General features: G+C 45.4%; 1 protein-coding gene across 11 annotated transcripts in view; it reads left to right on the forward strand.

Moving 5' to 3' along the window:
- Positions 1 to 12,517, forward strand: part of LOC146789947 (anion exchange protein 2-like) — a 2,390,686-nt gene that overhangs the window by 1,490,996 nt on the left and 887,173 nt on the right. For all 11 annotated transcript variants that reach the window (XM_085628246.1, XM_085628245.1, XM_085628249.1 and 8 more), the window contains 2 exons: positions 51 to 231; positions 461 to 596. In XM_085628246.1, coding sequence (XP_085484372.1) covers positions 51 to 231; positions 461 to 596 — 317 coding nt within the window. The remainder of the gene's footprint in view (positions 1 to 50; positions 232 to 460; positions 597 to 12,517) is intronic.

Genomic DNA, 12,517 nt, shown 5'->3' on the forward strand with positions numbered 1-12,517 from the left:
AGTTTCCTATCTTGTGTTTCATACATCATTTGTTGTTTTCTTGCCCACAGGTCTTTGTTGAACTCAATGAATTGATGATGGACAAGAATCAGGAAATGCAATGGAAAGAGACTGCTCGATGGATCAAGTTTGAGGAGGATGTAGAAGAGGAGACAGACCGTTGGGGAAAGCCTCACGTGGCTTCACTTAGCTTCAGGAGCCTGCTTGAGCTGCGGAAAACCCTGTCTCATGGTAAAGACTCTTGGCCACCATTTTGAGGGTCTTTAGCCCTCTGAAACGTTAGGAATCATTTGCCCATTACACTGTTTGGAGGTATCTTGCATGGAAACTGTGCCTGCTATATGCCCGTCTCATCGCACGGAAGAGAACATACAGACATTTTGGTCTCACTTTTTTCTGCTATGGAAAATCTGCAAGCGGCAAGCAACATTTACATCTGGATATTTTGCTTTCCTCGCAGGCGCGGTTCTCCTTGACCTTGACCAAAAGACATTGCCCGGGATCGCCCACCAGGTGGTTGAGCAGATGATTATTTCTGATCAAATCAAAGCCGAGGACCGCGCCAACGTACTGAGGGCATTACTTCTGAAGCACAGGTAAGAGTCTAGTGATCAAAAATTGCTTGAAATTGTTGGAGCAGTGGATCTCCCACGATAGTTACCTTCTTAAGGATTCTACTCATGGAAAACAGGTAAGAACACCTGATGCCGCCCATAGAGTCTCCACCGCACCATTCCTGAAATCTAAGTAAAAAACACTGAGTTTGTCCTAGGTTTCCAATCCCGAAGCCATTGCTTCTGAAGGTATCACTTGAGTCCCCTAAGAGCCGACACCTTGAATGCTCGTCTCCTCAGATATATGCCTAATAATTTTTATATGATATGCAAACACTTCAAATACAAATTAGAACATCCGAGACCACTGTAGAGTGAACTTCCTCTGACATACAGGTTCTAACACCTGAGGCCACCCTTGAATCACTGTGCTGGGAGAACTGCTATTATAACACAAATAGGAATATGTGAGATCCCCTCTGCAGTGAAATAATGGAATAATGAATCAGATAGAAGTGCTTTTTAGAAGATGATGATTCTCGATACATGATGTAGCGCAGATTTATATACGAAGGCCAGAATGTTCACCCCTTGAGCCTCTCTTTAGCTGATTGCATCGTGCCCTGGTGACAGGAAATGGACTAAATTACATTCCTTTATGAGGAGGATGGAACACTTATGGGAAACAATAGCATATGGTCCCCCAAGAAAGTTGGCACTTTGATAGAATGTTCTGTAAATTACGTCTGACAAAATAAAAATAAAATGCATCCACCTTGCTGTACCGTTGTAGGCTGTGCCAGTAAGCATAGTCAACCAAACTCAGGAATACACTATAAACAGTATAACATACTCCAAAACCCTGAATACTCCACTCTAGTTGATCAGGCAAACAAATAGTGTATTAATCTAAATCTTTTTTATGCAGGACCCCCTGTTGTTGACCACTAAAGGAAACTGCCACCTGCTATGGATTGTGTAAAACAGGAACCAGTTTCAGATTCAGATTTCATAATTTGACTTCTGCCTGACAGTAATGTCTGACTGCGTCTTCGCAGAAGATAGCTTTAGCCTCTTGAGAAATTCTCTCAAGCAAAAGACACCAACACAGGATTGATAGGAACTATGACGAATCACAAGCTGAATCATATTAGGCACTCGGCCAACTTATCAAGCGCTGCAAACGCTAGCATGCACTTAGTTGATAGTTACAGATCCCACAAAGGTAGTCTACGGTGACACTCTGCAGCCCCAGTGTTTAGTCACATGCCACACACATTATCATGCTAAACCCATTCTTACGATGAAAAAATGCAAGAGCACACCTGAACAGGGTAGGCAGCTCACTCACTTCATAAATGGAAACCTGAAAACGCCTTCCAGGTGTTCACTCAACACTAACCAAGCTAGCTGTTAGGAATGCTGACTAAATAGGAACTCATCTTATTAATTATTCCCTGGTGGAAGTAATTGATTTCTGGCAAATGTGGTTTTCAATTTTTCTTATATTTTGTTTCACCCTTGTCTCCCATATGTTTAGTGATCGTTATCATTGACTAAATTTCCTTTTTACTGCTGTCAGAGTTCATTGTCACTTATTTGATGAAAATGTGCCTTGCTGTTTTTTTGAGAAGTGCCTTATTAATCTGCTGTTTTAAAAATCTGCAAGTGAACTACCACTTTTTAATTACTGCATTGTTACTCCTGCACACAATACTGTGTTGTCCGGACTTGTGGGACGTCATTTCTATTCCTTGTGTGCCAGAAGAGTTTTCTTGCATAGCTTATCACTTTCCCAAGGGAAGCTGTTATGCAGACAGGTTTACTTCCACAACCAGGTTCACTCTTCTGTTCATCCGCTGGGCTGTCTTCCTGTGCCGTAGATTTGACGTTTCCTACTTATACAGTGAGATCCACAGGCCTAACTTTGGCTCCATTTCCTCCATGTTCTATCTTTACCTTATTCCCCACTGACTGGGAATGCCCGTTGCACAGACAGGTTCTTCAAGCACCCTTTTGAAAGGCTCAGTTACTTCAAATGTTACAAAAGTGGGCCCAGAAAGAGTATCCGTTCTCAGAGGCAGGACCGACGCTTTATTTTATGTCTTGAACCATCCAAGTGCAATTCCTATTTTATTCTCCCTATCGGCACAACACATACAAGGGCTACTTCTGAAACTCTATCATCTTTAGGTGTTTATTTAAAAAAAAAAAATCTGTATAACTGGTGCAGCATCTCACCAGTAACTGGAAATCACATCTTTTAATGAGAAAGGAAAGTTTAAAAAAAATTATTTTATGATGTGAAATTGTGAACAACACCTTTCTTTGGATGCTACTACATCTGAAAATAAAAAACATAAGGAGATGCACCAAGGACAAAAGAGCGAAGGATAAGAGAGAGAGAGTAGCAGTTTCTTGTACAAAGTTTCATCATGAGCACTTCATCGTGTGACTGGATTTTCATTGACAGTTATAAAAACTGTATTCTCCTGCCAAGACCCATGTGTAGCAATCACCAGACGTTTTAACTAGGGGTTAATTGTCTAGAACATCTATAACATTCTTTTTTCTTACATTCATTACACACTGGCGATAGCGAGCTTGTAGTTATTGTTAGGTCGGGATTTCCATTGAAAACTCATTTTTAGGTTTCACCTGCACAGTGCTTCCGCTCAGCTTGTGAAAACCATTGTATTAATATAAATCTTAAAAGTAGCTTATATTCTGCCCTAGCTTTCCAATAGTTCCCAGGCTTGCCGCTTACTTTTCCTCCTTTTCTACTGGATGTAGCATACCATTTCCAGTTGTTTTCCTCCTGTAACTCTATTATCAATCTCTCGAGGCCCAAGTACTATATTCATCCGTTTTGGTTTCATAACTTCTTTTCTTACTTGATTTGCTACTTTACATATAGCGCAAACCTCAAGGAAGGTATCGGAGCTCTTCACCTGCACAGAGAGATTAAGTGATTTGCACAGAAACACTGGATGTTGTGCCTCCCATCGAGACTCGAACCTTGATCGCAGCAGCACTCACCATTCCCTCTTGAGCAACGTGCACTCATCAGTTTAACCAGGGTTGAAACAGGCACCCACTATAGTGCTCCCTTTTATTGTGAAAGGCCGGCGCTTGTTTTAATGTGTATGAGGCTTGTTTGGGATTTCAGGGTTTCTCCTTCCTTCAGTGGGTGGACTTGTGGCTTACAATGAAGTGCTTCATTTATACCTATCCACCATACCTCATGCCCTAGCAGTGAGATTCCTGCATGTGAGGTACTCGCACACTTACGTGCCTCTTGTGTCAGTGATGTAACCTTGTATTTGAAGCAGGGCCATTGGCATACACCTATGCACTGTTGCACGGACACCCATGGGCACGAACGCAGGAAGCGCAGCAGCAGCAACATGTGGCGAGCGAGAACGAATCAGACTAGGGCGTGTTTGTGGTGTGATAGGAGCCATATTTATGAAGGCAGTTTGATGATCTCTGTGGGAGATACGTGGTTTTCCACGTATCTCCCACAGTAATTAATTCCTCGTCTTTGTCCATACCTTAGGTACCCGCCCCCCCCTTGTCCCGAGGAAGACCCCCATTAAGGTTTTCACTGATATCTAGAACGCTATGGGGTCGAAACGTCGACAACCTTCTAAATCTGCCAGCTCACGCCTCAGTCAGAATACGTTCACGAAAGCTCTTGAAGCATGGCAATGTAAACATTGTTGACATTTGTTGCTTTGATTGTGGCTCTATGTGGAAGCCAGCTATTTGTACTTTCTTTTGATAAGGGTCACTTGACCTGCATTGCACTCCCTTCCCAAAGACCCGTAAATCCTTGCACGCTAATTCACCGACCCTCTCCCCCATCCCTTCCCCCTCACTTTTTGGGGCACTTATGTCTTCTCGAATAAATGATGTAATGTTTATGCAAGACACAATTTACAGGTTCATTGTGATTAAATAACAGTGTACCTAATTGATCGTTTGACTTTGTTTATGCTTTCTCAATTTTTTTACCTATTGTTTTCTTGCTTTTAATGAACGTGTACTGGGGCCCCTTTCTCAATGTTCCGCTATACACCCAGGTCCCAGGGACATTAATTGGGTATACCCTTCTCAGCAACGTCACATGAACACTGAGCATCACATAATGACCCCTGCAACCAAAATTATTGTGTTGCAGCCAGAGAACTGGAACATTCAAAGTAGTGTGGTCTGGGGCTGCAAACTGTTGGACAATGAGAGAAAATTCATCTGTGTCCAACCGGCCCCAGGTCACCAGAAACGACAGCTCATAAACGTCCCTGAAGATGTCATACTTGGAGAAGCTGGAGAACTGTCTAGTGGAAAATATAGAAACATAGAGCAAATGTTGTGAGAATTAGGCAGATTAGTTGTGCTGCACCAGCCTCAGTAAGACCAGACCTAACAGTAGCACTTTGGGTCAGCAGAGATAGTGTACCTACCATGTGCATAAACAAACTGTTTGACAACAGCTGTTGTTGCGACTATTTCACTTATGTCTCAGTTCGCACTTGGCATACACATCCCTTTACCTTTATCGTGTTATCCCGTTCTTGGTTCCAGACACTGTGTGTCCTTTGATTTGTTGGTTTCCTGTGTTTGATAGTTTTGTATCTGATAGAGAATTCAAGCTGCAGATTCCTTACCTTTGAATTTCCCAGGTGTCAGACTGGATCCGGAAATATTTTGCGTGAGCAGTACCCCTGTGTGACGTCAGGTGGCTCCATTTGGTTACGCCCATCGGCGTCATAGGAGTGGGATGTGATGTTGCAGTCGGCTGTATAGGTGCCACCGAGTCGCGCAGACATCAGTTCTTTTCTTTCCGCACCAGTCAGCGCTGATCGGAGAAGAGCTACCCCGCTTTCTCTTTTTGTCAAAGATTTTTTCTTGTGTGTGGAGGGAATGTCCTCTTGAAAGGTAGGGTTCAAGCCGGTGGCGCATGTCACTTCACCATGTCGGTTCCTGACTCGCACCTTGTGTGCTTATGGTATCATGAGTGTGACCACATCTCAAAGTCGTGCATGGACTGCTGGTCCATGACGCTGGAGGCTTTGAGGGAGCTTTCCCTAAAGCTGCTTGCGGACCAGCAGTCAATGCCATTTAGCGCACTCCTAGGAGGTCTCAGTCCCAATCTAGGAAAAGAAGGTTGTGGGACAGCTCCAGGAGCCCCAAGTCTTCTTTGTCGCAATCAAGGTCCTCAGGACACTTGGGTAAGAGGCACTAGAAGAATAAGAAGTCTAGACGGATTTTGACTTTACCTCTTCTGTCAATGATTGACAAGACAAGTGGGGAACCTCGATGTTCCAGGCACAGTTCTGCGGAGCCGTTGGCAGGTCCGACTCCGTGCCTCACCCGGTTTCCGGGAGTCAGAGCCACTCCATCTCAAAAAAGAGTTTGATGAGGCCATGCGCTAAGCATTGGAGCAGGCCGCTCACTCCGGTGCGCCTTACGGCCCGAGGGGCCAGTGGAGGCTGCATCGCGTTATGCACCGACCTCAGCTCCGATGGGATCTCATTGATCCGATCCCAGAGTCGGATCAGCGCCGGTCATGCCAACGCGACCTTCTCTGGTGCCGCTCCTGACATCAATGCTTCCGGCGCCATCAGCGGCGCCAGCCCCATTCTTATTCCCGATGACTCGGAGTCAGAACGGCGTTGATCGATGCTGAATCCCACACTGACGGAGCCCAGTGGCTCTAGGTTGCTACTTGAGCATTTTGAGGAGCACACAGGCATGGGGAAGAGTGGAATGGGGCCAATAGACCCTTTAGAACACCGGTTATACACCTCTGGGGAGAATTTGGACTGGTATGAGGAACTAGCAGAGGCCAGTGGACGGGACATCTCTCCAGATACTGATATGCTCTCTCCACCTACCGTGGCTATGGAGGAGGCAGCGTCTTATGCAATGGTGGTGAAGAGGGCAACGGCGGTCCTTGACTTCGAACATCCCTCTGTGGCACTTGACTGATGTACTTTAGCCAAGGGCTTCCTCATCTAAATCCCTATTGCCCTTTAATGAAGCACAGACTACGGTCCTTCTAGGAACTTGGTCTAAGCCTAACACAGGGGCTTCCTCATATAAATCCCTGTTGCCCTTTAATGAAGCACAGACCACTGTCCTTCTAGGAACTTGGTCCAAACCTAACACAGGGGCTCCTGTGAACAGGGCAATTGTCCGCCACCATCGTCCTGCTCCATGGTGATCCTAGTTTCCTCAGCCAACACCCCACCGCTGAGAGCTTGGTAGTCCAAGCCTCGACTTCCAATGACGCGTTCGATACCAATCCCCATTGGACAGGGAATCCAAGAGGCTGGACACACTTGGGAAGAAGATGTTTTCTTCCACCAGCCTGACATTGCTGTCGGTAAACACCACTTGCCTTTTGGCCCGTTACTCCCATACCCTATGGGAAATAGTTGTGCAAGTGCTGCCGCAGGTCCCAGAGGAGGTCCAAGTCATCCTTTCCCAATCAGTGCAGGATAGGAGGGATGCAGCGAAGTTCACAGTTAAGTGTGGTCTGGATACGACTGACTTGCTGGTCAGAGCGGTTTTGTCGATGGTTCCCTTGCGGTGCCACGCCTGGCTGAGAACATCTGGCTTTTCATGGGATGTCCAGGCCAACCTCATGGATAGGCCCTTCGATAGGACTTATCTCTTCGGAAAGAAGGCAGATTTTGCGCTGGAGAGCTTCAAGTACACGCAGGCTATGTCCAAGTCCTTGGGCCTCTCAGTGACACCTTACACCCAGTTTGCTTTTCGCCCCTTTTGTGGCTATAGAAGGGGCTTTCAACTTCGCCAGTCATGCCCTAGCCACCATCCTGTGTAAGCTTCCCAAGTTGTGCGAGGGTGTGGATGCGGTGCATTCTGATTACATGGGAATGGTAGCCAGAAGTCATCCGCCACCAACATTTTGACAGCTGCAGCCTCATAGCCTTCCTAGTTTGGTTCTACAAGACTATGGGTGCCCAGTTGGATGGAGAATTCAACATCATCTCCTCCACTGTCAGTCCATAACATCATACAAATGGGTCTTGCAGATGAATCGTAGGGGTTACTCCCTCCCTTTCCAGTCTTTCCCTCCCCCTTTACCGCCATCTCACAAATGGCTTGAGGAGGATTATCTTATCTTGTTCCGAGAGGAAGTCACAACTCTCCTGTCAAGGGGGCTATAGAATGGGTTCAGATATCAGAAGTAGGCTGTGGTTGTAATTCCTGCTACTTTCTGATACCCAAAAAGAACAAAGGTATTTGTCCTATTCTAGACCTCCGAAACATCAATCTTCTTCAAAAAGGAGAAATTCAAGATGCTCACTTTGGCTCAGGTTGTCTGCCCTAGACCAAGGAGACTGGCTAGTAATGTTGGACTTGCAGGATGCATAATTTGACATCTCCATCTTGCCTGCCCACAGGCATTGCTTGTGGTTCAAGGTAGGCTGTGAGCACTTTCAGTTCACTGTACTTCCCTTTTGCATTACTAGCGCCCCTCGGGTGTTCACCAAGGTGGTGGCGGTGGTAGCAGCTCATCTGCGCAGGTTGGAGGTTTTAGTCTTCCCCTGCCTTGACGACTGGCTGTTGAAGGCGGCCTCCCACAGACTGTCATCCCCCACCTCCAGACTACTGCAGGCCTCCTGCATTCACTAGGATTCACATAAAAATGCCAAAATCACACCTGATTCCTTCTCAAATGCTCCCTTTCATCAGAGCTGCTCTGAACACAGTGCAGTTTCGGGCTTACCCTCTCGAACAGTGAGTTCAGGATATTCAGGTTATGGTACTGAGATTTCAGCCTTGGATTGCAATTAGAATCACTGTGAGGCTGCATGAGCCTCATGGCCTCCTGCATCCTGTTGGTAAATCATGCCAGATGGCATATGCGGGATCTGCAGTGGGACCTGAAGTTCCAGTGGGCACAGCATAAGGGGAATCTCTCAGACATGGCCCAGATCTCAGAGGAAACTGCAAAGGACCTGCAGTGGTGGCTAACAAACCGCGATAGAGTCAGAGGTAGACCCCTCTCCCTTCCCCTACTAGATCTCACAGTAGTGACAGATGCATCACTCCTGGGATGGGGTGACCGTCTGGGAGAGGTGGAGATCAGAGGGCTCTGGTCTCCGGTGGAATCCAGACTCCACATCAACTAGTTGATGCTCCGGGCGATCTGCCTAGCATTGAAAGCATTTCTTCCCTCGGTCAAGGGGATGTTGGTGTAAGTGATCACAGACAACACCACCGCCATGTGGAATTGCAACAAACAGGGCACGGTGGGGTCATGGACCCATTGTCAAGACGCCTTGTGTCACTAGACATGGCTGGAACAGCAGGGCATAAACCTGGTGGTTCAAAACCTGGCAGGTTCTCTTAACGCCAGGATAGATGAACTCAGCCATCAATGTCTAGCAGATCACAAATGGCGCAAGATTTCTTTCATCAGTTAGGAGAGCCTTGGTTGCTTCAGTGGGATACGAACCTGGTTCTCACTTATCTCATGTGTGCTCCCTTTGAGCCAATTCACATTTGGCCTCTCCAGCTGCTTACCATCTAGACAGCCTTTCTAGTGGTGATAACATCTGTCAGAAGAGTGAGTGAGCTGCAGGCTTTAGCATCCAAGCCTCCCTTATGATATTCCTGGATACGGTGGTGTTTCACACCGGGCTTCTTTCCTGCCTAAGGTGGTGTCCCCATTCCATTTGGGACAATTTGTCGTCCTGCCCACCTTTCATGTTCCTCTACATCCCTCAAAAGAGAAGGAACAACTCCACCGTCTGGATCTTAAAATAGCATTGTTCTACCTTGACTGCACAAAAGAGTTACGGGTGCATGACCAACTTTTTGTGGGCTATGTAGGAGCAATCGGGCAGTTCAGAACTGAACCATTTCACTCTGGGTTGTTCTCTGTATTAAGATCTGCTACACTCTGGCTAAAAAGCAGCCTCCTGACTGCTTACGGCCCATTCTACCAGCGGAAAAGCTGCGACCTCGGAGTTGGCTCTTGGTGTTCCAGTCCTGGATATCTGCCAGTAAGCCACGCGGGCGTCCCAGCACACATTTGCTAAGTAAAACTACCTGGACAGTCCGGTCCGCAGTGTAGTGTAGTTCCTATATTCCTGTTAGTTGCCAAGATTTGCCAAAAGTCCCTCTAGGTTCTAGTCCGCTCCATACCTTAGAATGAGTGAGGTTGGAATCTCTTTCCGAGTCTCGATCTCGCAAAGGGAGTCAGAAACACTGGAGCTGGATTCTCTGCGAGGAGGATGACAGCGTCTGGTCAGTGCGTCAGGTGGGGACTTGACTTCCTTCCGAACTTGCTGTGGCGAGCCGCGTCGTGCAAGTAGATAGCCGAGTTTGCGATGGTAAGTGAAGGTATATTTATACCTTCAAGGTGTTTAACAATGCCAATATAGACGTAAAAGTTGGGCATAGGAACGTCATGAACGAACCCCTAAGGAATAGATGTTCATGCATAAAAATGAGTTCTTGGAGAAATCAATATCCAAGCAAGGGGAAGTCCTAAAGGCTTAAGAGTCTGGTTTTCCAAGAACTCGTTGTGACGTAGATGAACGGATGTAGGTGGCCATGCCTGTATTTGGTTGGCATGGATAATGCCTAAATAAGGGTAGGATTTCTATGCCTAAATATGGGCAATGCGAATTGTGCCTATATAAGGACATAAATCAGGAAACCTATATACGGTATCTAAATCGACACACAACACCCACTCCACTTTCGTATGACCGACATTACTAAATACTAAACATTCTAAACATATCTAAAATATAGCTACATATGGATGGCTAAGAACATGTTCAAAAATACATTGTAAAATGCATAAAAACTGTTGTCACGCATAAAGATGCATTGGTGCTGTACATATCAAAGCACTGTTTCATTCTAAGCATATATTTACATTGAATGCCAAATGAATGAACATATGTATATACATTATAAAATGGCTCGTAAATACAGAAGAAAAAAGCCGAAACCATTTCATGTCAAGTTACATAAATCAATTGTTTGTTTGACAAGGTGACATATTGTCTCTGAAAGTGTATCAAAGAAATCTGTTCTCTATGAATAAGCAGATTACTGTGCCATAAAAAGAAAAATTCAAATTTGGAAAAAAAAATTAATCACAGGAAAAAGGTCCAAGTTTAGTCTTTGTTTTGAAAAATGAAGGCCAAATTCAGAGTCTTCCCGGTACACTGTGTGCTGAATCAAAGTCAGTGTATGAGGATGGAGAAAACATGAAATCATCTAATCCTGTAGACAAAAAGTTGTCTACCGTTGTAGGTGAAAGTTGGATTACCTCTTTTAGAAGACTAACCGCACATAGATGAAAAGCATCGCCTTCAGCATTGGTCGCATCAGCAATGTTCGTATCGGATGTTACCTACATGCCTGTTATTTCCTCTCGTACCTCAGCAGTAGCAATTTTCGTCTGTGAGATCTCAATGAATGCCGTCATCAGGATTGGTAGCCGCTGGGGACAACACACAGCATGAGCCGTTACAGGGTCCAGCAGAGTATCGATATCCGTAGGCATGTCTAGCACGCATTCTTCACCGCAAAGCAGGCAGCGTAGAACAGGTAAGATGCAATCTTGCCAGATTAGTCCGAATGACAGAAACCATGTGGTATTTAATTCTCGTAGACGAGGTAAACCCAAAATTTGGACGATGCGCTCACGACACCTTATCTCCAATAGAGCTCTCTCTATGCTGCTTGGAGTACGTCGGTGATTTGGCTTGCCATATCGGAGCCGTAGGAGCAAAAATAGGATCCCTGCAACGAGTCCAAAAAGTAGTGGCAGTCCACCAAACACAGAGTGCACGAAGTTGGGAATTATTCCGAGGACTGGTTGAAAAGGTGCTTACAGTCCTAAACACACGGTCTTAAATATATGTACAATACCGCTCGTATCAGACATGATTAAGATACGTTCTAACATTTCTGAGAAATGTATAGGGCAGTTTGTATTCAAAAGGGCTTGTATCTCAGCAGAAGTCCTTGCGACTTGTAGATCATAGGTTTCTTTGCCCGAGATCAGTGGCACAGTTTGTTGTAAAAGAATGGCTTTCATTCTGCTTAGTGTATCGATTCGTATAGAAGAGATGTTCAGTGAAGGCCATAGAGGTGACTCCCTGACTGTCTGTATTTGTGGAAACAAGACTTGCATACAGCAAGTGACCCTGGATATAACCATTATTAGATATGGGATACCTGGTAACATGCCACAGCAGCTGTGATCATTTAACATGAGGTAACTTCCATTTGTAAGTAGTCCACAAATTGGTTTAATCTCTGCAGCTGGTGAGCCTTGCAGGTGGCAGGATAAGTTTGTAGTGGAACCATTGCAGGCCCCGTGTAAATTAATACCCTGACAAAGGAGAGAACCGCTTAGTGCGTTTTCACAGTTTGTACCGCTAAGAAACACTTCACGACCCCCACTCCAACATATATGTGTGTAAGGTAAATCCCAAGATGTCTTGATGTATTCTTTACCCAACCTTTCATATTTGCCTGCTGGTATATGTTTTAGGCAATGTTGAAAATGGAAAGTTGTAACAGGCAGAGTAATTTTACCATGTATGATCCACTCAGTAGCTGTTTTTTCTGCCACCGTGCATGGTAATTTCTCCAGTTTTTCAATGCTCAGCACCGTAAAGTCTGCTCCCCTTTGTGCCAGTCTGATCTGTTCATCAGTGAGATTGAATTCTGAAAACAGTGACGTAGTGTTGATTAAACGCCAAGGCACATAGCCTGAATGCAAGTTTTGAAGCATCCAGCCTAATAGCATTATAGAACGTAATTGAGACTGACCATGTTGCAACATTACCAACTCTTGTTCCATGATGTCTATGGCAGAAGATACAATGCTGTCCAATGAATATATGCTGGACGACAGAGTCGTTAACCCATTGTCTACTACAGAGGGAGATCTC

The sequence above is a fragment of the Triturus cristatus genome, chromosome 10 (genome assembly GCF_964204655.1).
Source record: "Triturus cristatus chromosome 10, aTriCri1.1, whole genome shotgun sequence".
Lineage (NCBI taxonomy): Eukaryota > Metazoa > Chordata > Amphibia > Caudata > Salamandridae > Triturus > Triturus cristatus.